A 26,766-nucleotide genomic window follows, 5' to 3' on the forward strand; every position below is an offset into this window, starting at 1 on the left:
TTTTTCATTTTGTTGTTGATATTTTGTGAAAACTTCAATGAAACTTATTTTTTTTTTAAATCTACCAGTCCTAACTTCCCCAGTCATTTATAGTGATTCATATCAAATTCACACCATTACGGTGATATCAAAATGGGGAAAACCGCAACATCGCAGCCTGTGAAGAATCAGAACGTCTCGGATAGAAACATCTACGTTTCCATTGTTAACTGCGCGTGCACAAACACTGAAAACTGCTGTCAGATTGGTCCTGTAATAGATTTGAGCATCAATAGCTTCATTGTTATTCAGCAGCAAACAGGAGGCCATTGTCGAAACTAATAATTCAGTTTAAATTTTGTAGTGTAAATGAATTGACAATGTGAATACCTACAGACTCTGGCAATGCCAGGGTGCCCAGGTGGCACTGCCCAGCTGGCAGTGCCAAGGTGCCCTGCTGGCATCTTGCCTGTGCTGGTGATCGGGCCCGGGAATGCCCAACCCCTCTGAAGTGGGGTGCGGGGAGCTCAATGACGCCCAATTGGTAAGTTGGCATATTAGAGAAGACCGGATCCGCGATGTGGGGGGTCCCGGGTCCAGAGATCTGTTCCTGCACTGACGAGCTGAGCTCATTTGGAAATGAACCTAAACAGGAATGCCCCGCCAAGGCCCAGAAATGAAGCAGAGTCCCAGTTAATAGTGGGGCTGTTCTCGGCGCTGGAAGTGCCAGAAAAAACCCTGCTAAACCCGCCCAAAACGGGACTCTGTTTCATTTCCATTAAATCGCAACCCTTATCTCACAATTAGTATCCTTCATTGATTCAACTACAGTACAAATTTAAACAATAGTGAGGCTACTAATTATATTTTAATTTTTAAAAATGTGGTATACAAACTTTCAAACTGGAATAAAACAGAAGAATTCAAATTTATGACAAAATGTAATGAGCATGAGCTGCTTGTTCACAATGAGTCAGGAAAACATGGCATCATAGCAAGAGGGGTGTCATTCACATAACACAAATAAATAAAATATTTTTATCAGGATCTGACCTTTGGGGGGTAGGGGGTGTCAAGTTGAGCAAAAGTGAAGGTCCGGGATAGGTTAGAAAGCAGGGGAGATTAAATACCAAAGATGCCATGGAACAAATGGTAAAGGAAGTAGTAATGGTGGTCATCAAGAAACAAAGCATTGGTCCAGAGCAGGTATTCATAGCAGAATAAAGGTGGCTTGTCTGAAAGCAAAAGCATGAAAACAAGATACGAACTGGCAATGGGGATGGGGGGGGGGGGCGGAATTCAAAATGGGGAACAGAGTTCATGCTCAGAAGTTGATGAATTAGGGCAGCACGGTGGCGCAGTGGGTTAGCCCTGCAACCTCATGGCGCCGAGGTCCCAGGTTCGATCCCGGCTCTGGGTCACTGTCCATGTGGAGCTTGCACATTCTCCCCGTGTTTGCATGGGTTTCGCTCCCACAACCCAAAAGATATGCAGGCTAGGTGAATTGGCCATGCTAAATTGCCCCTTAATTGGAAAAAATGAATGAATTGGGTACTCTTTTAAAAAAAAAATTTAAAAAAAAATCTTTTTAATAAGTTGATGAATTCAATATTGAGTCCAGAAAGCTATAAAGTGCTTACTCGGAAGATGGGGTGCTGTTCCTCCAGCTTGCATTTGGTTTCACTGGAACATTGCTGCAGACTAAGGACAGAAATATAAGCATGAGAGCAATATGGTGAATTGCAATAGCAAGGTTGAGGTCATGCTTCTGCAGAGGTGTTCCACAAAGCAGCAACCCAGTCTGCATGTGGTCCCCCTAATGTAGAAGGAATTACCTTGTGAACAGCGAATACAGTAGTCTAAATTGAAAGAAGCACAAGTAAATTGTTGCTTCACCTGGAAGTAGTGTTTGGGGCTTTGGGAAGTAAAGACAAAGGAGGTCAAATGGAAGGTGTTACACCTGCGATTGCATGGGAAGGTGCCACGGGAAGAAGATAAAACATTTGGAGTAACAGAGGAGTGGATCAGGGTGTCACAGAGGGAACGGTCCCTTTGGAATTCTGACAGTGAAGGGGAGAAGAGGAAGGCAAAGGAAGATATAGTTTGTAGGTGGTGGAAATGTAAAATGATGATCCTTTGAATATGGAGGCTAGTGGGGTGGAAAGAGTTTACATATGGATATAGATAGACTCAGAGAATGGGCCAAAAGTTGGCAAATGGAGTTTTATACAAAAGGGTCCAGAGGGGAAATGTTTTCACACAGAGGGTGGTGAGTGTCTGGAACGAGCTGCCAGAGGCAGTAGTAGAGGCGGGTACAATTTTGTCTTTTATAAAACATATAGACAGTTATATGTGAAAGCTGGGTATAGAGGGTTATGGGCCAAATGCGGTCAATTGGGACTAGCTTAGTGGTAAAAACTGGGCGACATGGACAAGTTGGGCCGAAGGGCCTGTTTTCATGCTGTAAACCTTTATGACTCTTAAGTGTGAGGTTATCCATTTTGGCTGAAAAAAAAAGCAGATTCAAAATGCATCAGGGCATTGGGATCTGGGTGTCTTTGTTTATGAATCACAGAAAGTTGGTATGCAGGTGCAGCATGTAATAAAAAAGGCAAATGGAATTTTGGCATATATTGCTAAAGGACGAGTATAAAAAGAGAAGTGTCATTGCATTTGTATTGGGAGTTGGAGAGACCACATCTGGAGTATTTTGTCCAGTTTTGGTCTCCTTTTTTGAGCAAGGTTCCTAGAATCATAGAATTTACAATGCAGAAGGAGGCCACTCGACCCATCGAGTCTACACTGGCCCTTGAAAGAGCACCCTACCTAAGCCCAAACCTCCACCCTGTCCTTGTCACCCAGTAACCATCCAACTTTTAGACACTACGGGGCAATTTAGTGTGGCCAATCAACCTAACCTGCACATCTTTGGACTATGGGAGGAACACGGAGGAAACCCACGCAGGCACGGGGAGAATGTGCAGACTCCACACAAACAGTGATCCAAGCCGAGAATTGAACCCGGGTCCCTGGCGCTGTGAAGCAACAGTGCTGACCACTGTGCTACCGTGCTGCCCATTGTGGTGGCATTGGGGGCAGTTCAGAGGATGTTCACCAGATTGATTCCAGAGATGAAAGGGTTAACTTATGAAGAGAGATTGAACAGTTTGGTTTATACTCAGTGGAGTTCAGAAAAATGAGAGGGAATCTGATCGACGTGATTAGAATACTGAGAGGGATTGATAACGTAAATGTAGACCAAATGTGTTCCTCCTTGTGCGGAAATCTAGAATGAGAGATCATAAATATAGGTTGAGAGGCGGTAGATTTAAAACTGAAATGAGGAGGAACTACTTCTCGTAGAAGGTAGTGAATTTGTGGAACTCACTGCCCCATGGTGCGGTGGAGTCTGAATCATTAAATGGCTTCAAGAAGAAGATAGATAGATTTCTGATTTTAAGTGGGTCAAAGGGATATGAGGAACAGGCAAGAGGTGCATTTGAGACCAAGAAGAGATCAGCCATGATCTAATTGAAGCAGGCTCGAACGGTTGAATTACCTACTTCTGCTCCTAATTCCTACGTTCCTATGTTTAAAGTGAGAACAAGGGAATCCTATAGTGGTTTTGGGAGGGAGGAGAAGGGTTGAGAGCAGATGCTCGGGAAATGGTTCAGACACGGTTAAGGGCCCTGGCAACAGAGTGTGGAAAATCATGGAATTGAACCATAGAATTGCTTCAGTGCCGAAGGAGGCCATTTAGCCCATCGAGTCTGCACCAATCCTCAGCACCAATCCTGGGTTCAGGAAAAAAGAAGACATGTCAGAGTGATGTAATGTAAGGTGGCATCGTCAGAACAGATGAGACCGAGAAACGGAGAAAGGATGTGAGGAAGTGTAGTTCAGGTAGCTGTGGGACTAGGTGGACTTGCACTGAATATTTGTAGAATGTCTATCCACAGGAATGGAGACCAAGAAGTCAAGGAAGGGAAGGGATGCATCAGAGATGGATCATCTGAAAGTGAGAGAAGGGTGGGATCCCTTAAATCCCTTAATCTCTTTAAATCCCTTAAAACCACCTTTAGTTTCCTACGGGCCTACAGGACTGTCCTGTTTGTGGATTTTGGGAAGGAGGTGGAAGCAGCCTTTTCAGGGTTGAGGTTAGTTGGGAAGATGGGATGAGGTCAATGATGGTACTGGAAAAAGTGGCTTGATGTTCAGTGATGGGGTCATGGTCCACATAGAGCTAGGCAGAAGTGCTCGCAACAACAGCACTGCCCTTGTCAGCAGATTTGATAACAAATTCAAGGTTGAACCTGAGAGAAGTGAGTGCAACAAAATCCGTGGAAAACAGCTTAACGAGGATGAGGGAAAAAGAGAAATTAAAATAGCCGATGCCATATTGGTCGTTCTCCATGAAAAGATCAAGAGCGGTAAAAAGCCAGAGGGAAGATCCAGGTGGAGGGACAATATTGGATGAGTAAAAGGGTCTGTGGTTTGCGGGGAGGACTTCTGCCCAAAGAAGCTAGAGGCGAAGGCGGCTGAAGATGAGTTCAATGTTGCGTTGAGCCAAAATTCATTGGGGTGCGGGCATAAGGGGATAAAACTGAGTCCTTCTCTCAGGACAGATTTTTTTTGTTGTTGTTGTTAAATCATGTTTATTCAAATTTTCACAAAATAGCAACAAACCAACCCCCCCCCCCCCCCCTGGTTGCTGCCGCTGACCATCTTCTAACGTTCTGCCAGGAAGTCTAGGAATGGTTGCCACCGCCTGAAGAACCCTTGTACCGACCCTCTCAAGGCGAATTTCACCCTCTACAATTTAATAAACCCCGCCATATCGCTGATCCAGGATTCCACGCTTGGGGGCCTCTCCTCTGACCACCGCCTTCAGCGCCTCCCAGACCATCCCTACTTGCACCTCCCCATTGTCATTAGCCTCCAGGTACCTCTCTATACACCCCCGGACCCGCCCGCTCACCTCCTTGTCCGCCAGCAACCCCACCTCTAGGCGCCACAGCGGGCGCTGTTCCCTCTCCTCCCCAACTCGAGGTCCACCCAGTGCAGAGCATGATCAGAAATGGCTATTGCCGAGTACTTCGTATCCTCCACCCTCGGAATCAGCATCCTGCTCATGACAAAACCGTCAATCCGGGACTAGGCCTTGTGGACATGGGAGAAGAATGAGAATTCCCTGGCCCCCGGCCTCGCAAACCTCCATGGGTCCACCCCTCCCATCTGGTCCATGAACCCCCTCAGCACCTTGGCCGCCGCCGGCCTCCTGCCCGTCCTAGACCTAGAGCGATCCAGTGCCGGGTCCAGCACCGTGTTGAAATACCCCCACATTATCAGGCCCCCTGTCTCCAGGTCCAGAATCCAGCCCAGCATACACCGCATGAACCCCACATCGTCCCAATTCGGGGCATATACATTGACCAACACCACCCGCTCCCCCTGCAGCTTGCCACTTACCATCACATACCTACCGCCATTGTCTGCCACAATGCTCGACACCTCGAACGACACTCTCTTGCCCACCAAGATCGCCACCCCCTGATTTTTTGCATCCAAACCCGAATGAAACGCCTACCCTACCCACCCCTTTCTCAACCTTACCTGATCCGCCACCCTCAGGTGCGTCTCCTGAAGCATGGCCACATCCGCCTTCAGTCCCTTCAGGTGCGCGAACACCCGGGTCCGCTTGACCGGCCCATTCAGTCCCCTTACATTCCAGGTTATCAGACGGATCAGGGGGCTACTCGCCCTCCTCCCCCGCCGACTAGCCATAGCCCTTCCTAGGCCAGCCACGTGCCCGCGCCCCCCGCACGACCTGTTCCCCACAGCGGCAGACCCCCGCCCCGACCTCCTCTACCAACTCCAGCTCCCCCTTGGCCATTCCCAGCTCCGGCCCCGCACCTTCAACCCTAAGCGCGGGAAAAAGCCCGCGTTTTCCACTCGCCCGGCCCCTGCCTCCTCTGTCGTAGCTCCCTTTCCAGGCCCGGTCCCACTACCCCCAACTCAGGCCTCTTCCTCCACCGCGAGGCCCCATCTCCCCTACCGACCATCAACCCCCCAAGCAGTTTACCCACCCCCCCCACGAGCCCACCCGGCGGACCTAATCAAAACAATGCCCAATCAACCCCCGACAAACAAAGAACCCCGCCTCAAAACACAACACAACAATCCCCAACCATCCCTCCACCGCGACCCCTCGTCTCCGACCCTTAGGCCGAGTCCAGTTTTTCGGCCTGAACAAAGGCCCACGCCTCCTCCGGGGACTCGAAATAATGGTGCCGGTCCTTATAAGTGACCCACAGACGCGCCGGCTGCAGCACACCGAACTTCACCCCCTTCCTGTGCAGCACTGCCTTCGCCTGGTTGTAACCGGCCCACTTCTTCGCCACCTCCTTGCTCCAATCCTGGTAGATCCGGACCTCCACCTTCTCCCACCTGCTGCTCCGCTCCTTCTTGGCCCACCTTAACACACACTCCCGATCAGCAAACCGGTGGAACCGCATCAGCACCGCCCGCGGCGGCTCGCTGGGCTTGGGCCTCCTCGCGAGCACTCGGTGGCCCCCCTCCAGCTCCAAGGGCCCCTGAAAAGCTCCCGCTCCCATCAGCGAATTCAGCATGGTGACCACGTAGGCCCCCACGTCCGATCCCTCCAGCCCCTCCGGGAGACCCAGGATCCGCAGATTCTTCCGCCTCGACCGGTTCTCCATCTCCTCGAACCTCACCTGCCATTTCTTGTGGAGCGCCGCGTGGGCCTCCACCTTCACCGCCAGGCCCAGGGTCTCGTCCTCGTTCTCCGAGATCTTATGCCGGACCTTCCGGATCGCCGCCTCTTGGGCCGTCTGGGTCTCCAGCTGCTTATCAATTGAAGCCTTCATTGGCTCCAGCAGCTCTGCTTTCAGTTCCTTAAAACAGCGCTGGAGAAGCCCCTGCTGCTCTTGCACCCACTGCCTCCACGCTGGCTGGTCTCCGCCCGCCGCTATCTTGGTCCTCCTCCCTCGCACCTTTCTTTGCTTCAATGCCACTTTTTTAATCGCCCCACTCCTAGTCCAATCCATACACTATCAGGGGAATGTTGCTGTCCCCATCCCACACCGAGAAACGTCGGACAAGTGCCGATATGGGCCCTAAAAAGAGCCCAAAAGTCCGTTTTTAGCGGGAGCTGCCGAACGTGCGACTTAGCTCCGCATAGCTGCAACCGGAAGTCCACTCAGCGCAGATTTTTAAGTATCAGAAAGGAAGGTCAGAGGGACCCAGGATGTGGTTAGAGAGAAGGGAAGGAGAGGAAGGATCCAGACGGGCGTCGATACCCACAAGTTGTTGGAGCTTGCGTTCCTTAGCACTGGAAAGGAAGAGAAAAAGTTTCTTGTTAAGGCATTGGATGAGACAAAGAATTAAATGAAACTGGGGGCCAGGACAGCTTTGATGTAGGGCAGTGGTGGGCAATCTAGGCTAGTAAGTGGGCCGCATGAGTATCCCCCCTTCATCTCAGTGGACCATAAGATTGAAAACAAGTTTGTTCATTAACTGTGACCCTATGAATAAGATTAAATACACTTAATACACACTATTTTATGCTGAGTTATAGGAAATGTCTAATCATTTATATATTATTAGAATAACCTAAAATTCAAATGGTAAAAACAAAATACATATTTACACTTTGGACGCAGGTGGAAGGCACGAAGCTCACAGTCCACGGCTCTCACGGTCAGTGATGTGAGCAATCTGCAAGCACCTCACTTCACTTGCCCTTGCTTTAGGTGTGTACCACTTCAGTCATACCCGCAGGAAAAAAAACTACGCAGATGGAAACCAGCGGAATGTGGCAGCCCTGTGCGTGGGCAACAGTCAACAAAATATCTCTTGGGGCGCATCCAGAACCCAGATGGACTGCATGTGGCCCCTGGCCACAGGTTGCCCACCACTGATATAGTGTGTTGCTGGAGAGAGAGGTCGAGTGGGTACATGTATCACTGCATGGTGCTGAATGTGGATCTCAGCATGTAGCTAGAGCAGCAGTCCGAGCAATGTTATATGTCTTGTTTTTAATATATTCTGTTTTATTTTGTTTTAGCGTTTGGGATTAGATTTCATAATCTTTTCGAGTTGTCCATGAAAGCTGTAAATCAGTGACCTTAATTGTTATTGTGATGAACGGTTACTGCCTTGTCATCATGTAAGGTGATGTCCCCTTTAAGACCGGGCTTGGAACCCTGGGGACTCCGCCTCTGGCTCCGCCCATCTTTGAGCCATATATAAGGGGCTGCCTTTTGGGCTGTGCAGCAGTTAGCACATGCCTCAGCTCTAGCATAGTTCTTAGCCTATTAAAGCCTTCTTTACCGTTTACACTCTAAGCTTCATTATTGAGGGTACCTCAATTTAATAGACTAAACTAGATCAGGATGCACGCAGGCCTAAAACCAGAGAAGCTCAATCTGGAAGCACGGACACCGGAGGCAAAGGAAATTTTTTAATACTGGCTGCGGTGCTTCGAGGCCTACCTGGACTCCGCAGAGATTCCCATCCTGGGGCCACACAAGCTGAGCCTATTCCACGCCCGGGTGAGTCACAGAATCTCCACCACGCTCGAAAAGTCGACGACTTATGAAGAGGCGCTCAAAAACGGGGCAAAAGACCTCCAGGACAGGCTAATGCTCGCCTCCTCGCTGGAGGTGGCCCGATATAACTTGGGTACGTACCCCGCGGACTCTGCAAGCCCCCCCCCGGACTTCCTCAGACTCAGCCGTATTACAGGCCTGTGCCACGCGGCGACACGCTCACCATGGGGGCACACCGTGCTACTTCTACGACAGGGCCAGCATCCACACCCACGCTGCCCAGCCCGCTCTGCGATCTGCAATGACTGCGGGAAGAAGGGGCATTTTGCGAGGGTCTGCCTGGCCAGACCCAGGGGCCAGAAAAACAAAGAACAGCCAGCCCGAAAATCAGGCTCTCAGGCCCACAGGCCTCGCAATGCGGCTGCGCACCGACCCGACACGCCCCCTTCTGACGCGTCATCAGCCTCGTGCGAATCATGGGAGCGGCCATCTTGTCGGCGGCCATCTTTTCGACTCGACACGTGCGACCGACGGCGGTGGCCATTTTACGAGTCCGACTCCGCTGAGGACTCGGACTACCCGCGAGTGGGTGTGATCACCCTCGACCAAACTCGGCCAAAACACCTGCAGAACTCTATGATGAAGGTCCAGGTCAACGGGCGCGACACTGCATGCCTCTTCGACTCCGGGAGCACAGAGAGCTTTATCCATCCTGAAACGGTAAGGCGCTGCTCCCTACGCACCCATCCCGCATCCCAAACCATAGCCCTCGCATCTGGGTCCCACTCGGTACAAATCAAGGGGTACTGTATTGCAGATCTCTCGATCCAGGGCGCCAAATACACCCGTTTCAAATTTTATATCCTCCCTCACCTCTGTGCCCCCCTGCTGCTCGGACTGGATTTCCAGTGCAGCCACCGAATCCTGACACTGAAGTCCAGCGGACCCTCGTCCCCCCTCACGGTATGCTGCCTTGCGACACTGCAAGTCGCACCCCCCTCGCTATTCGCGAACCTCACTCCCGACTGTAAGCCAGTCGCCACCAGGAGCCGGCGCTACAATGCCCAAGATATGACTTTTATCAAGTCAGAAGTCCAGCGTTTACTGGGAGAGGAGGTCATCGAGGCTAGCAACAGCCCTTGAAGAGCGCAATTGGTGGTAGTCCGGTCCGGGGAGAAGAAACGAATGGTCGTGGATTATAGCCAGACCATAAACCGATTCACGCAGCTTGATGCGTACCCCCTTCCTCGCATTGTGGAAATGGTAAATCAGATCGCCCAATACCGAGTCTTTTCCACAGTCGACCTCAAATCCGCCTACCACCAGCTCCCCATCCGACCAAAAGACCGCCCCTATACTGCCTTCGAAGCAGCCGGCCGTCTCTTCCCCTTCCTCAGGGTCCCCTTCGGTGTCACAAATGGGGTCTCCGTCTTTCAAAGGGCGATGGACCAAATGGTGGACCAGTACGGTTTGTGGGCTACATACCCGCACTTGGACAATGTCACCATCTGCGGCCATGACCAGCAGGACCATGACGCTAACCTCGAAAAGTTCCTCCAGACCGCCCGAGCCCTTAACCCACCCTATAACGAGGAAAAATGCGTTTTCCACATCGCCCGGCTATCCATCCTCGGCTATGTCGTGGAAGACGGGGTCCTAGGTCCCGACCCCGACTGCATGCACCCCCTTAAGGAACTCCATCTCCCCCGCAGTCTCAAGGCCCTCAAACGGTGCTTGGGGCTTTTCTCGTATTACGCCCAGTGGGTCCCCAAGTATGCGGACAAAGCCCGCCCACTCATAAAGACCACCATTTTTCCCCTCTCAGCTGAGGCGCAATTGGCCTTCAACCGCATCAAGGCCGACATCATCAAGGCCGCTATGCACACGGTGGACGAAACCATTCCTTTCCAGGTAGAGAGCGATGCATCAGACATCGCCCTGGCTGCTACCCTCAATGAGGCAGGCAGACCAGTAGCGTTCTTCTCCCGAACCCTCACCGCCTCCGAGGTTCAACACTCTGCAGTCGAAAAGGAGGCACAAGCCATTGTGGAGGCTGTGCGGCGCTGGAGACACTACCTCGCCGGTAGGAGGTTTACCCTCGTCACTGACCAACGGTCAGTCGCCTATATGTTCGATAACACGCAACGGGGCAAAATAAAAAATGATAAAATTTTGAGGTGGAGGATCGAACTCTCCACCTACACGTACGATATCAAGTATCGTCCAGGGGAGCTCAACGAGCCCCCAGATGCCCTGTCCCGCGGTACATATGCCAACGCGCAGGATGACCGCCTGCATGCCACAATGACCTCTGCCACCCGGGGGTTACCCGGCTCGTCCATTTTATCAAGTCCCGCAACCTACCTTACTCAACCAAGGTGGTCAAGGCCATGGTCAGGGCCTGCCAGATCTGTGCGGAGTGCAAACCGCACTTCTACCGGCCAGACAAGGTTCGGCTCGTGAAGGCCTCGGGTCCCTTTGAGCGACTGAGCGTGGACATCAAGGGGCCCCTCCCATCCACCAATCGTTATGCCTATTTCCTCACCGTTATCGATGAGTTCTCTCGTTTCCCATTCGCCATTCCCTGCCCCGACATGACCTCAGCCACCGTGATTAAGGCAGTGCACAGCATCTTCACTCTGTTCGGTTTCCCCGCTTATATCCACAGCGACCGGGGTACATCGTTCATGAGTGATGAACTGCGTCAGTATCTGCTCAGCAAAGGCATCGCCTCGAGCAGAACGACCAGTTATAACCCGCGGGGAAACGGGCAAGTGGAGAGGGAGAATGCAACAGTGTGGAAGGCTGTCCTTCTGGCCCTGCGGTCGAGAAGTCTCCCAACCACCCACTGGCAGGAGGTCCTACCCGATGCCCTACACTCCATTAGGTCACACCTCTGCACGGCCACGAATGAGACCCCTCACAACCGATTGTTTGTCTTCCCCAGGAAGTCTACCTCCGGGGTCTCGCTTCCACCCTGGCTGATGGCTCCGGGACCTGTTCTTCTCCGGAGGCACACGAGGTGCAATAAAACGGACCCCCTGGTTGAAAAGGTCCGACTGCTCCACGCCAACCCAAGTTACGCCTACGTTGAGTACCCCAACGGCAGGCAAGATACGGTTTCCCTCCAGGATCTGGCACCCGCTGGATCCCCCACTACAGACGCCCCTTCCTGCGCCGCTCCCCTGCAGGACCCGGCGCCCCCTACAACACCCCCCTTCCGGTCCTACCCCGTTGGTAAGCACCTACCGCACGCCCCCCCTTGCGCCCCCTTTACACACCCCACCGGCGCCAGCACCGCTGCCCCCGGCCCAGCCTAGTCCCCCTGCCCCGACCCGGACCGAAGCTCCGACCGCTGTGCTCCCGGATGTACCCTCAACGGGGACGTCCATGCCCGCCGCACCACCGCCCGAACTGAGGAGGTCGATGAGGACGATCCGGCCACCGAGATGGATGGACCTATGATGGCACTTCACCCCCGCTGGACTCTTTTTTAAACAGGGGGTGAATGTGATGAACGGTTACTGCCTTGTCATCAAGTAAGGTGATGTCCCCTTTAAGACCGGGCTTGGAACCCTGGGGACTCTGGCTCCGCCCATCTGTGAGCCATATATAAGGGGCTGCCTTGTGGGCTGTGCAGTAGTTAGCACATGTCTCAGCTCTAGCATAATTCTTAGTCTATTAAAGCCTTCTTTACTGTTTACATTCTAAGCGTCATGATTGAGGGTACCTCAGCTATGTGTTGCTTTATTTAAAATCCAGGGTTCTCAAAGCTGATGAGTATCAATGACCAGCTTGGCAGTAGGCATATGGGAGTTAGCAGTATAGGAAGGCTTATTTGGTGCTATTTACAGCATCAGGTGGCAGGACAAAATCTTCAGCACCAATATTGCAAAGTGCTGCATTCCTAGCATGCTCATTAGAGCTCACATTCACTGGGCCTGTCATGTGGTTTGCATGAAAGATTCCCGCATGCTAACGGCAGTACACTCCAGCCAGCTGGGCATAGGAACCCACGCCACAGGGCATTACAAATTTAGATATGAAGACAATCTGAAAGCCAAATTCAGAACTTACAAGCTGGATCGCAGTACATGAGAAACAATAACCTTGAACAGATCCAAATGGAGAAGTCTCTATCAAAAGTGATTTTGATATTTGAGAAGAACAGAGTCAAGTACATTCAGAACAAAGTACTGTGGCACAAAGCCAATGCCTCCATCCATCCCTCCAACACTGACTTCATATGCAGTATTTTCAATCAATTGTACAAATCAAAATTTGGTCTAAAGTGACAATGAGATGACATCAAAGTAGACAGTGAACCTTGTTTCTTTTGCTGAATGCTCATCTGCTGAAACAACTGGAGAATCCATCATCAGGCTTCAGTAACATTAGAGTGTAGCTTTGCCATTTTTAAGGAGCATTTTGGGATGGATTGCATTGTTTCATTTACTGGGCAATCTCTCTGGATCTAGCAGTAGTGAAGCATCTCAACACTTTGAAGGAGGGGATGCCAGACTGGGAGCAGGGTGAGGAGGGGCTGGCCTTTGTCTTTCCACATTGGGAGAATGGGGTTCTGGAGAGTCAGACGTGCTCTGAGCAGTGGTGTTCTAGGGCCTGGAACTCTGGGGCATTTTGACATCTGGTAGTATATTGAAAAAAATAAAATTGCTCCCTGGATTTGATCCTTTGAAAACTGCTACCCAACCTGTTCAGATCCTTCTGGTGACAACTTAAAGCAAACTGTTCTATGTACTTGAACATCAGAATTCAGTTTTCAGACAGAGCAACACCTGCCCAAAACTGGCAGGGGGCTGTTTAAATCTGATTAAAATCTGAGTCATATACTGATTGTATGACCCCAATTACAATGTTCATGGAAGTGGATGTGGCATGCAAAGTGATTATTGTTTTGGGTTTGAACTGTCGTGTATTGAAGGAGTTGCACAGAAAATGTAACTTCTTGATTTTCTTGCTGGCTCCAAGTGGGATTGCCACTGTGGCATTTCTGTGGGTTTTTAATGTATAACAACTAGGTTCATCAGATGAACACAAAATAGTCTAAAATTCTGGATCCTTCTGAGGTGCATTTCTGAAAATGATGAACGCATTTTATCTGCAAAATTGTGGGTCAAATGCCAGCTGAATTCCATGACCTGGACCCCTTTTTGCTGTTATCGTCTCAAGAGAGACCAGTAAATTTTTATTGTTTTAGAATCTCAAAATATTCAAGTATTTGCTTAAAGAATGAAGCAACAAGATTCATGGTTTTAAACAAAAAATATTTGCTGCACCAAAATCAAAGGACATGAATACTAATAATGACACTCGATCTTAAATAGTCGATTACATTAAGGATGATGAAAGTACTCCCAAAACTCCAAATCAGATGCTTATCAAAAACCAAAGCTGGAAGATTAACCACTTAGCCTGAGCACTGCTTTTAATATTCGGATAAGGGTTGAGATTTCTGGTTCATTCGCTTATTTCCGGCAAAGGCATTCCTTTATAACTGTTCCACCCATCTCATGGGTGTAGACTTACACTCCGGCGTAGGCATGGTGTATTAATGTCTCTCTCTCTGGCGGATAAAACTATTGATCTCAATTCTAAATTAACAACTGATCTCGTATCAATTACTATTTTTGGTAGAGAGTTTAAAATTTCTTCACTCTTTTTGTGAAGGAGTACACTGGGATCCTGCTATAACATAATCCACATCATGAGACAGTCCACATAACGTCCTTTCAAAGTGCCAAACCAGAACAATAAAACGTATTAAATGAAGACAATCATTTCAAATAGCTTACAGTTTTATCTTCTGGTAACAGAAATGTGAATATACATGCATAGTCAGCCATTATTGAATGAATGCATGCATGTTGAAGAAGTCACCAATTTTTAATTGTTCACATTTAATTTTCCCCCTTGCATTTGTTAACTAGGGACCACAATTCAGTAGCCCCACTACTACAGGCGCAGGTCTCCGTGATGGCTGTTAAATCTCACGAGAGGCCCAAAACGGAATTTGCACAGAAATTTTCAGACGCAATCTTCCCCGCCCCCTCCAATGACGCAATTCACACTCAGGAAGGGTGCAAGCTTAATTAGCAAAGATATAATGTATTTCATTATTATTAGCAGGCTTAATGCCACTACTTCCGCTCTCAGCATATCGTCCCACCCAGCTGACACAAATGATTACTAGTTTTCAAATAGGAAAACCAGTCGTGATGACCACACCGGGGTAATTATAGCCCACAGATGGTGAGGGACATGCCCACTGCTCCTGGCACTGCCACAAGGGCCCTTGTGTATGGTGGGGAGGGGAGCGTGCCCTGGTGCCTGTGAGAAGGCGCACTCTGATGCCTGTGTGGTTGGGGGGAGGATGCTTGAGGGGCGGGGAGTGCCTCGATGCTAATGGGGGGGGGGATTGCCTGAGGGGGGTTAGAGTGCCCCGATGCTAGCGAAGGGAAGGTGTGCCTGAGAGGTGGAGGTGTGCCTTGATGCCTGGGAGGGGAGGAAGGGGATGTTCTGAAATTTTGTCACACTAGCAGCAGTTGACATTTTGTTGTCTTCCAATCATTTCAGTGATTCTTCCAGGTAGTGGATGACTGTATGGGATGATCGCAGCAGCTCAGTCTTGGCTGCATTGTCATCATCCTCCTCAGCTTCTTAGATATCTTGAGGGATATGGGCCGGGATTCTCCAATATGGGGATATGTCCCCACGCCCGCCAGAAAATGGGTGCGAATCACTCCGGACTTTCTTCTATAAAGTTTGGGGTGATTCTCCATTTTTAAGGGGGCTAGCAGGGAACTGGCATGCGCCAAGCAGCTCCTGCTACCGATACGAGGTCCTGCACTTCCAAACGCGGGTTCGATGTGCGTGGGGCCGCCTCCGGCGCCGGTCCTGTGAAACATGGTGGACCCATACAGCGGGCCAGCGTGGAAGAAGGTAGGCCCCCTCCCAGATCGAGTGCACCCGCCATTTGGTGGCCCCGATCGCGGGCCTGGCCATCGTGGAGGCCGCCCGGGAGACTGATCCCCCTCCGCCCCCCACCAGGATGGCCACCACAGCTGTGACGCCGAGCTCCTGCCAGGTGGAATCACGAGAACCACGCTGGCGGGAACTCAGCTGGTCGACCGCAGAGAATCGTCACGGGGGCCTCTTTCAACGGCCCCCGACCGGCGCCGCGTTGACCGCACGCGTGGCTGACGGCGATTCTCCGGTCGACGGAGAATCGCGTGAATGCGTCGCGGGTCCGATGCCCCATTCTCCGCACGATTGCGGTGCGGGGCCCGGAGAATGCCGGCCATGATTTGTTACACTAGCCAATATTTGATAATTTGACATCATCATGTTGTAGTTGCTTCGGTGTTGATTTTCAGCCATGCATTGATGTCATTAGTATCTAATTTGACTCCAAGTACAATTAGCATTGAATCCATCATAGTCTAAAACTCTCCTCGCTTTCAAGTATTTATTCTTCATTGAAATCTTCAAAATCCTCCAGCTCACTGCTGTTGGTTTGTGGCTGGAATGCAACACCCATGGCGTATCTCCAGATGGTTTTGATGCAGTTGATTGGCACTCCTTGACAGGCATGGCCTCATATGTAGAATTCTCTTTCACATGGAGTTTCTTTGGACAGATTGTCACGTCATCCTTACTGTCAACCATTCCCTTGGTCCGTTCTCTTTGCCAGCTACTCTGAAGGTTGATACGATGCCTTAGTCAAAGGATTGAATTTTTGATGTCATCGAATGTAATGTTCATATCTCTTGTTACTAGATTATCTGGGGTGGGTATGCATGCAATTGTTGAGCAGTAAGACGGCCTTCTCCGGTAGTTTGTTCCATCAGGAATGTTTTCTGATGTTTGGTATGAATTTATGGTGGAACTGGTCAAAAATTGATTACGCCGTTCATGCTTTGATACTACTTGAGTATTGGCATGGAAGTGATTATAGGTTTAGATGATGAAAGCAGCATGCTTTGGCTAATTTTTGATAATTTAACTTGTATATTCCAGTTTTGCTGTAGCAAGGGAGGACTGTGTTCGCCTTGTCTTTATCTGTTTAAGCCCAGACATTTGTTGGTGTTGTTTTTGTTGTGCTGTCTCCCCTGGTAATATTTTACAATACAGGGCTGACTTGTCACAATTGTAGACTTGTTCATCAGTGTATTCTCCTTCGTGTAAAATGTCTTTATTTCAGGGGGAAATTATGTCGCAGCTCGCTGATTGTAGACTCTTGTTCTGCATTTACAGTAACTTGTGGAATGCCACTTCGGTTCTAATGTCTCCATACAGAGCAACACTTACAATCAGACTTAGTTCAGTCATTACAACTTGCCTTCATGTAATAATACATAATAAGATTTTTTTAAATTCGCTCTTGGGATGTGGGTGTCACAGGCTGGGCCAGCGTTTGTTGCGCATCCCTAGTTGGCCTTGAACTGAGTGGCTGGCTAGACCACTTCAGAGGGCATTTAAGAGCCAACCACATAACTGTGGGTCTGGAATCACATGTAGGCCAGACTAGGTAAGGGCAGCAGACTTTCTTCCCTAAAGGACATTAGTGGACCAGATGGATTTTTACAACAATCGACAGTGGTTTCATGGGCATCACTGGACGTTTAATTCCAGATTTTTATTGAATTCAAATTTCACCATCTATTGTAGTGAGATTCAAACCCGAGTCCTTAGAGGATTACCAAGGGTCTTAGAGGATTACCATGGGTCTCTGGATTACTAGTCCAATGATAATACCTCTGCGCCACTGCTTTGCTTTAAGCCACCCTGCTTATCGTTGTTTCATTTTAAAGTTGTTTCTTTTTCAGGGCCAGTTACTGCAAATTATGTCATGATTTACGTCATGTCATTGCCATTGGCATCGACATCACACATATCCTCATTGATTATCATTAATTTAAATAAGGTAACAATGTCAGATGGACTTTTACGACAATTTATAGTTTCATGGCCACCATTGCTGAGACAAGTTTTCAATTCTAGATCCATTAATTGAACTGGACTAATTAATTGAATTTAAATTCCACCAAATGCCCATAGTGCTGCCTCTCTATATCAAGGAGCACTTGCCTATCTGACTCTAAAGCTCTGGGATCGAGTCCCACCCCAGGACTTGATGGCCAAGGATGGTGTGTTCATAACGTGGGAAAGCAAGTTGACTTTCAAACTACATATCCTTCCAACATACATTAATGGCAGGCGGTAAGATTGGGAGAGATTCCTGGTCAGCCATGTGATGGAAAAAAAGTTGGATCCTCTACCATCACAATCCACAGCTTCAGACTACAATATTTATTTTCTACAGCAGCCCAGACTCGCTGAGTGATCTGAAACCCATCCATAGTTATAAATTAACAATTTATTTGCAGCAACATTTTACATCCGAAGTTCATTCATGTGTAAATGCAGTTGGAGCCCTTTAAAATCTATTTTTTTTAAATTGTGTGCAGGAACCAGGAGAATCTGAAAATGCAAAAGATGTTTTTGGTGGTAGACTCACCGCTGATATGGTGACAGAGAAACTAGGACATTCAAACTTTTCAGAAATCTTAAAGTTGGAAATGTCTGAATCAGCAATCAGGTAATCTATAATGGCATAGTGTGAATCTTGAAACATTGAACCAAAATGCAATGCTTTTTCTAATGCGTGTGTAGCTTTTTGGTTATGTGTGCCATAGTTCTCTTTCAAGCCATTACATGGATCAAAGTTTTGAACTTTCTCAACTGTATCGACCAAAAGTGATGTCACTCTGGGAGATTTGCCACAAGACAAATCATATAAACTGTATATATTTTATTGTTTGTTTATGAAATATGGTTGACAGTTTTAAACTTACTTTTGCCAGCTGGAGAGGATATACAGTGCTTATGTCACATTAAAAATATTGGATGTTGCACTGCTGGCTAGGGCGTTGAGGACCCGGGTTCGATCCCGTCCCCTGGTCATTGTCTGTGTGGGGTTTGTACATTCTCCCTGTGCCTGCGTGGGTTTTACCCCCACAACCCAAAGATGTGGAGGTTACGTGGATTGACCACGTTAAATTGTCCCTTAATTGGAAAAAAAAATTGGGTACTTTAAATCTTTTTAAAAACATATTGGATGGACCCTGCCGCCTACGCTAGCACAAGCCTCCATCTTGCTGATACCTAAGAAAGACAAAGACCCAACAGAATGCGGTTCCTACAGAGCCATCTCGCTTCTAATCACAGACGTGAAAATACTGGCCAAGATCCAAGCCAAAAGGCTGGAGGGCTGCATACCAGAGGTGGTAGCAGAAGACCAGACCGGCTTTGTTAAGGTAGAAGCTAATATCGAACATCAGTAGCCTACTGAATGTGATCATGACCCCCAGCCAGGGAGAGAGGTGATCGTCTCCCTGAAAGCGGAAAAGGCCTTTGACAAAGTCAAATGGATGTACCTCACCGAGGTACTGGAGTGGTTCGGGCTTGGAACAGGGTTCACCGCTTGGGTAAAACTCCTGTACAATACTCCCATTCCAAGTGTACAGACAAATACCACCTTCTCTAAGTACTTCCAGCTACACAGAGGCACAAGGCAGGGGTGCCTGTTATCCCCGCTGCTGTTCGCCCTAGTGATCGAACCACAAGCAATCACGCTTAGGGCGGCAATTGGAAAAGGATTCAGAGAGGAGACAGAGAGCACAGAGTCTCACTCTATGCAGATGACCTGGTCCTCTACATCTCGGACCTGCGAAGCAGCATAGAAAGAATCATGGCACTCTTGAAAGAGTTTGGAGCCTTCTCGGGCTACAAACTTAACCTGAACAAAGGTGAGATGTTCCCGGTGACCCCGCAAGGGGGAGGGGCAGGGCTGGAGTGGTTGCCTTTTAAACAGGCCCAACACAAATTCTGCTACCTGGGGATCCAAATTGCCCATGACTGGACAGGGATCCACAAGTGGAACCTGATCAGCCTGATGGAGGAAGTAAAAAAGGACCTGCAGAGATGGAACACACTCCTGCTCTCCCTGACGGTGAGGGTGCAGATGATTAAAATGAACGTGCTGCCCAGCTTCCTCTTCCTGTTTAAATCCATCCCGATCTACATCCCCAGGTCTTTTGCAATTCACTAGACAAACTGATTATGGCATTTCTGTGGGGCAGGAAGAACGCAAGGATCCCAAAGAGAGTACTGCAGAGAATGAGGTCCATGGATGGCCTAGCCCTCCTAAACCTGCAATATTACCACTGAGCAGTGACTGCGGAGAGAGTAAAGGGGTGGATAAAGGAGCCAGAAGTCGAGTGGGTGCTTATGGAGGAAAACTCCTGCAGGGGGATCTCCCTCCGGCCCCTAGCCACAGCGGCACTCCCATCCCCACCTAACAAATATTCAAGGAGCCGAGTGGTGGCAGCAACATCCAGTCATGGAATAATTGTGACAGCATTTCGGGTTAACCAAAATGTCCGACAAAACCCCTTCTGCAACAACCACAGGTTCACGTTGGCGACTATGGACGGCACCTTTAAAAGGTGGAGACAAGATGGGGGGACGCTGACAGTTAGGGACTTTTACATCAACAACAGGCTAACAACGCTCGAAGAACTGACAGAAAGATTCCAGCTGACCGGGGGTAACAAAAGGGTGGGAATTCTGTAACGAATTACTGCACTGCCTTATGCAGCTAAAATTGGTACACAGAGCCCACTTAACCAGAACCCGAAAAAGCAGGTTCTTCCCGGAGGTGGAGGATAAATGCGAATGGTGCCAAAGTGGCCCGGCCAACCATGTTCACATGTTCTGGTCTTGCCCAAGACTATCTTGAGTTTTGGACATCCTTCTTCGAGGCAATGTCCAAGGTGGTGGGGATGAGGGTGAAGTCTTGCCCAAATGTGGCAGTCTTCAGGGAATCACAACAGCCAGAATCTTCATTGCGAGGAGGGCTGACGCCCTTGCCTTTGCCTCCCTAATCGCTCGCCTTAGAATCCTGCTCAGCTGGCGATCAGCAGTACCACCCAAAGCTGCAGACTCGCTGTCCGACCTGTCAGACTTTCTCCAAATGGAGAAAATTAAATTCGCCATCCGAGGGTCGGAGGAAGGCTTCCACAAAACGGGGGAGCCATCATTTGGTTGTTCCAAGACCTGTTTGTAGCCAAGAACTAAAACGCCAAAGAACAGGAGGGGGTAGCCACGACCCAGCAAGGAAGGGGGAAGTGGGGAGGAGGGCCAGGGAAACATGGAACCCAACCATGCCCGACAAAAGAAGCATGAGACACCGGGGGGGTGCAGGGGCAACGACCTGAACCAAAGGGAACAAAACAAAAGAGAAAACCCATGGGGAATGAAACACGGGAATCCACAACCGCCATTGCAAATAATGTAAGGGGGAAAAAAACTACAATGTATGTACATAAATAGTTGAAGCCGCCTGATGGGAAAATAGTTTTATTTTTACTTTTGGTTTTCTCTGTTTGTCCATATTTATATTTGTTTTGTATACCAAAAACTCAATAAAAATATATTTTTATAAATTGGATGGAATTCTCCATTCTGGAGCCAAAGTGCAGTGGCAGGCAGCATTAGCACAAGTTTCCCGCTGATCAGTCAGTTGGGTTCCCACACCCGATCTTCCACTTGAAACCTCATTAATTATGCATAGGCGAGCAGCTGGCTGAATCACGTGACGGGACGGGCACTGATTCGTCCTCTGGGGTTTAGGTTCCTGGTGTCATGTTTAAATGCCACCTGACCACACACATTAGTCTCTGTAGTCCAGCCGTGTGGTCAGAAGTTCCGGTGGTGGCCCCAAGGAACAGAAAAAGTGCAGCAAGGTTTAGGCACATCTCTCTGGAGAATTTAACTAGAGGTGACCGCCAGCACTGTAAGTTCTTTATCCCGGGGATAGATCCGGGAGGTCTATCAATGCGCCAGCCTGAGACACAGTTGCTAAGGCGGACACCAGAGAAGTGGCATCCGTGCAGGAAGAGGATTGATGATCTCATCCAAACTGCCAGGGTAAGTTAACTTTCAGCTCACTCCAAACTCACGCTCTCATAATGGCATTATGCACTCAAAGCTTCACACAGCTCGGGGATCGTACACAATGGGCGGGATTTACCGTTCACCCCGCCCTGTGTATTTCGTCAGCGGAGGCGGCCTGCCAGTGGGATCCACCGGTCCCACCGTTGTCAACGGGGTTTCCCACCCAATATTACCAGGGGAGATATCAGCATTAAAAGCCTATTCACCAGCATCTCATCTATCATTCTGCACAAACAATATCTTCAGTTCTTACTGGGGAAGGCTTAGCGCACACAGTAGGCATGCATGCTTCCTACCTTTGCTCCATCCCTTCTCATCACAGTACATCCATTTGTCTTCATGCAGGCCAAACTTGCCCACAACAAGATGGAGAAATCCCAGACTGAAGGAGGTATGGCAAACATTCAGGAGCTCTCCAAATCCAAGGAGGATGTTGTCAATTTGTCAGGGGAAGGCAGAGATCACTCCTGTGGTGAAAGCGAGATCGGCTTCTTCCAGCAAGCCAGTGCAATGATCCCTCGTTGAATTGTTATATTTGGTCTGTTCATGACCTATATCTATCTTTTATCCCTTACAGCCAGCCTCAATCAGGTCCAGACAGACCAGCAAATCCAACAAAGCACCAGCCTCCAGGCCACCTTGGAGGAGGATGATGAGGTTTTATTTGAAGGGCACCCATCAGTCGCTACGTTCACGGCACTCTACCCAGCACAAAGACACACCCCTCGGTGGGTCATACATCCAGATTAGGCCCAGGGTCACATTCTGGGAATCACTCACTGACATGTCTCTGCAACAGTCAGAGGCAGAGACAGCCCAGGAATCTGGCACTGGGAGGATTGCTAGAGAATAGGCACCCGCTATATCTGAGTTAGATATTGAGCCCCTAGAAATGACTGTCACAAACACGCTGGTGATGCAAAGACAGGCGGCCAGACCACAATGCAGAGTTGGGAGAGGCAGTCAGCAGACAGAAGGATGGAGGAGTCTGTCCACATTCTGTCTGATGTTTGGCTCCAACATGCAAGCATCATGTGGTCTACATGGAAAGGATAGTAGCTGCCTTGAAGACCTTAGTCCAGCAAAGTCTGTTGGATTTGTATATGGACCAGTACTCTAGGCTGAGGTAGCATCCATCAGTGGCACCTCTATCTATTCCAGTTGCCCTACTCCTCATGAAATTAGGTAAGGGCTTTCGGGCACCACAGAGGGGGCAATCAGCTGGATACCCCAGGGCCATGCACCCAGGTGACTCCAACAGTGACCGCTGATTCCAATCCCCTCTGTCTGTGACCCTGTCACTTCCAGCTCCAAAGGCTGAGGAGGGTGTACATGTATCACAGCAGGAGACCCAAAATAGGCCATGTCCCTCCACGCCTCAATCCTCCAATCGCCAAGGTCATCATAGACAACAGGTGTCAAAGCCTGCAAGCTGCCTCCACGTCTGCCGCGGATGCTGAGGCTGTACCTAGGCATAGCAATAGGGTTAGAAAAATTTAGAAACATTGATCTCACTATAGGGGCATATGTGTTCACTCATTTATATATAAAAAGCATCTTTATACATTTGCTCCTCATGAAAATGGTCTCATCATTTGAATGCATATGATGCATATTCTCTACGTGCCCTCTTATTGCGAGGATGACACAAGCTCCCACTCGATGAATGGCTTCCTTTCTAAGCCATCGATTCATGTGATTTTAGTGGGCTCATATTAGTTACTCATCCCTTGTAATGTCAGGGATATGTGTTCAGCTCTTCCCTGAAAGTGTTTGTAGTTTGAGTGTGAAATCTTTATTCCTCACAAGACACCTTGGACTAGTGCATTCTTGTGCCTTGGACAGTTACCAGTGATGGAGTCTCATTGACAATCAGCTGTCTTAGTTCTTTGTGCCAAAGTGGAAGACCTGCAGCCATGATGGTAACTCCAACCATGTGCACATTTCTGTCACTGCAACAAGCGTTGCCTTCAGGTGGCCACAAATGCATCAAGTCCAGTAGACTAAGGGTTTGCAATGGAGAGCTGTCTTCCACTGCCCAGACCAGTTACATAAAGCTTTGGCTACTGATCTTTCCAAATATTAGGACCTGGTTATACATGCAGATTGCAGGTTCAAGGCTATGCAGATCTTTCTCTCAATGTCACTGCTTGGAAACACATTTCTGAGCACTGGCATGGCACTAAGGGACAGACCATATGTGCTTGGTTACCCTTGCATGGACCTTGGAACCTTGTGGCTCAGTGTCTCACGATCATGTCTTCCTTGTCCTGCTGCTTCGAGGGGATCATCATGTGATTGGTGACCCTCGGGTTCTTCAGGTTACAACCCTTCCAGGTCCTCATCATCCGAGGAGTTCTCAGCCTCCTCCATGTCCCCCTCTGGCAAGTGATCTCACCTTTGAAGCATCAGATTGTGCAGGGCGCAACAGACCACGGTGATGTGGGACACCGTCTGTGGAGAATACTGCAAAGCCCTAACTGAGAGGTCCAAACATCGCAACACATCTTGAGGATGCCAGTGATGTGCTCTATAATGGATCTTGTCACGCAATGCACTGTGTTGTATCTCTCCTGTGAGGAACTTAGAGGATGATGCATTGATGTCATGAGCCACCTTTTCAGCAGGTAACCGTTATCATCCAGCAGCCAATCCTGTAGGTGCTGCGGTCCCTCAAATATCTGAGGAGTGACCCAGAATGTAGGAGTCATGGGAACTCCCAGGGTACCTGGCGCAAACATGCATGAAGTGCCTTTGTTGGTTGCACACCAGCTGCATATTGAGGGGGTGGAACCTTTTCCTGTTAATGAAGATCAGGGGCTACCATTGAACTCTTAAAGTGATAGGTGCACAACAAATTGCACCCTGCACTCCAGAGAAGCCTAGGATAGCTGCAAATACAAGAAATCTAGCAGCCTGGCTAGCATTGTCCATTGTGAACTTCTCATAATGAGCCTTACTGTAGAGGGAATCTGTCACCTCCTGATACATTTCTGTGTTGAGGACTGCAAGAGATGGGAGATAGGTCCCCTGTGGGTCCATAGAATGATCCATTTGCAAATATTGAGTGCATGGCGACCTTCAGGGGCTCTGGCAGAAGATGCCCTCCCAGTCCATGTGGCATTAGATCTTTCTGCAGAATGTGAAAGAGATGAGAGATGCAACACTGTCTCTCGCTCATCTCCAAATAGGAAAGGTGTCTTTGGTAGAGCCTTGGTTGGGCAGGTCTCCTTCATGGGATGCAGCACGGTAGCACAGTGGTTAGCACTATTGCTTCACAGCGCCAGGGACCCGGGTTCGATTCCCGAGTGCAGAGTCTGCACGTTCTTCCCGTGTCTGCATGGGTTTTCTCCAGGTGCTCTGGTTTCCTCCCACAGTCCAAAGATGTGCAGGTTAGGTGGATTGGTCATGCTCATAGAATCATAGAATGCTAAATTGCCCTGTAGTGTCAAAAAGTTAGGTGGGGTTGCTGGGTTATGGGGATAGGGTCGAGGTATGGGCTTTGGTAGGGTGCTTGTTCAAGGGCTGGTGTGGACTCGATGGGCCGAATGGCATCATTCTGCACTGTAAATTCTATGATTCTATGACCTCCTCATCCTCTGGTGGCTCTCTGGATGAAGGACTTCAGGCTAGGGGTCCCCTCAAACCTGAGCCAGGCAGTACCGGCTACGCCTTCTCTTCCGCAATCGGAGCACTGCCATCATGAACACAGCATTGAATGCAGCCTCTTTCCTGCATTCCTCCTCCTTCCTGTGTCCAGAGAGATCTAAACTGGTTAATGAGAAATGCCCAACTATAGTAGACTTCCCACTCTCAACCAGAAAGCCACTACCATGACCTAGTGATGTGTCCGTGTCACTCGCCTTATCCTGTTCTAGCCTTGCAGCTGAAGTACTACCTCACAGCTCAAGATGACTTAGACGCCATCCCAGCAACTAAACATCTGGATCCCATTAAGGTTTGTTGCTATCTTGCTGTTTCTCTTAATTTGGCTCTATTTAATTACGTTTGCTCAAGAGTCGCCTGGTATCTTTCGACACCGCCACAAGGTTCAAAACCGAATACTGATCAAAGACTCGATACACCAGTTAGTAAGTTCAAAAGCAATGCTCATTTATTTACACACAGTTAAATCTACTCATGCATAAAACTCTACAACCGTAACTATCACTATTACTAAAAGCCTATACTTAGTTTCGGGCACCTACTCAGTCAGAGGAACAATGGCCGTTGCTCGGTTCTGAAGCTGCTGGGTTGAGCTGTTTACAGGGTAGCAACTAGGAGTGTCTATCTTGTAGCGTGTGAAGACTTGGAACTTACTTGGTCTGGCGTAGCTGCTAGGCAGGTCTCTCCTCGTTGAGAGCCAAGCCAAGAGAGCGATCCTCTTGGGGAGTCCTTTCTATACCCCAAAAGGGCTTTGCGCGCTTTTGGGCGGGCCTTGAACTTGGCCCCAATTAATTGGGCTGTTTCCCAATCGTTCCTAGCGATTTTCCTCCAACAGAGGGGTGAGTTCCCTGGTTGCTGGGCGTGTACTAGGTGGCCGTTGGCCTGCTTTGTTTTAGTCTCCTCTGGTGCCGGGATGTCTGGCTGAGCATTGTTTACCTAAATGTTGCATTTTGTTCCCGGGGATGGCTCATTAGTATGTAGATGGCTTAGGAGTACCGGTCCTGTCTGAGAGCTAAGGCTCTAATCAACAGACAGACCTTGCACCATCTTGCTTTTTCGGTATTGTCCAATTTCCCCTGCATTCTTTGCAAGTGTCCATTTTGTAATCGGGACGTGGCCATCCCAGATGGCTACAGGTTGGAAAGGCTTGAGCACTGCCATGATATGTTCACCCTCGCTGAAGGTGCCAAGCTTGCACCTCAAGAATGAGTGGATGTCCTTTGGCCCATGAAAAATGGCAATTGGACGATGCATTTTCGGTGACCATACAGATATCCAGCAGCTCTGCCCATTAATGGTTGACTGCATCTTCTCTCCTCATATTCCTCTCTTTAAATGCTCACATTAATCACCTTAAATGTGGCCCCAATTATTCATGCAGTCTCATGTTAAAGTGTACCATATGTAAGAGTCTTAAATGTACATTCTCAATAAAGTGTTCATGAGTTCTATCAGGTGAGACTTCACCTACATGTTAGGAATCTAAGAAATGTGAGTGTGCCCCCTGTAGCTA

The 26,766-nt window shown here is 49.0% G+C and overlaps 1 protein-coding gene across 6 annotated transcripts in view; it reads left to right on the top strand.

Moving 5' to 3' along the window:
• The window catches only part of lrrc9 (leucine rich repeat containing 9), a 389,985-nt gene that overhangs the window by 229,255 nt on the left and 133,964 nt on the right, over window positions 1–26,766 (top strand). For all 6 annotated transcript variants that reach the window (XR_011938366.1, XM_072491694.1, XM_072491713.1 and 3 more), the window contains exon 24: window positions 18,038–18,168. Coding sequence is in view for 5 of the 6 variants with exons in the window: in XM_072491694.1 (XP_072347795.1) it covers window positions 18,038–18,168 (131 nt within the window). In the remaining variant the exon portion in view is untranslated. The remainder of the gene's footprint in view (window positions 1–18,037; window positions 18,169–26,766) is intronic.

The sequence above is a fragment of the Scyliorhinus torazame genome, chromosome 2, assembly GCF_047496885.1.
Source record: "Scyliorhinus torazame isolate Kashiwa2021f chromosome 2, sScyTor2.1, whole genome shotgun sequence".
NCBI classification, from domain to species: Eukaryota; Metazoa; Chordata; class Chondrichthyes; order Carcharhiniformes; family Scyliorhinidae; genus Scyliorhinus; species Scyliorhinus torazame.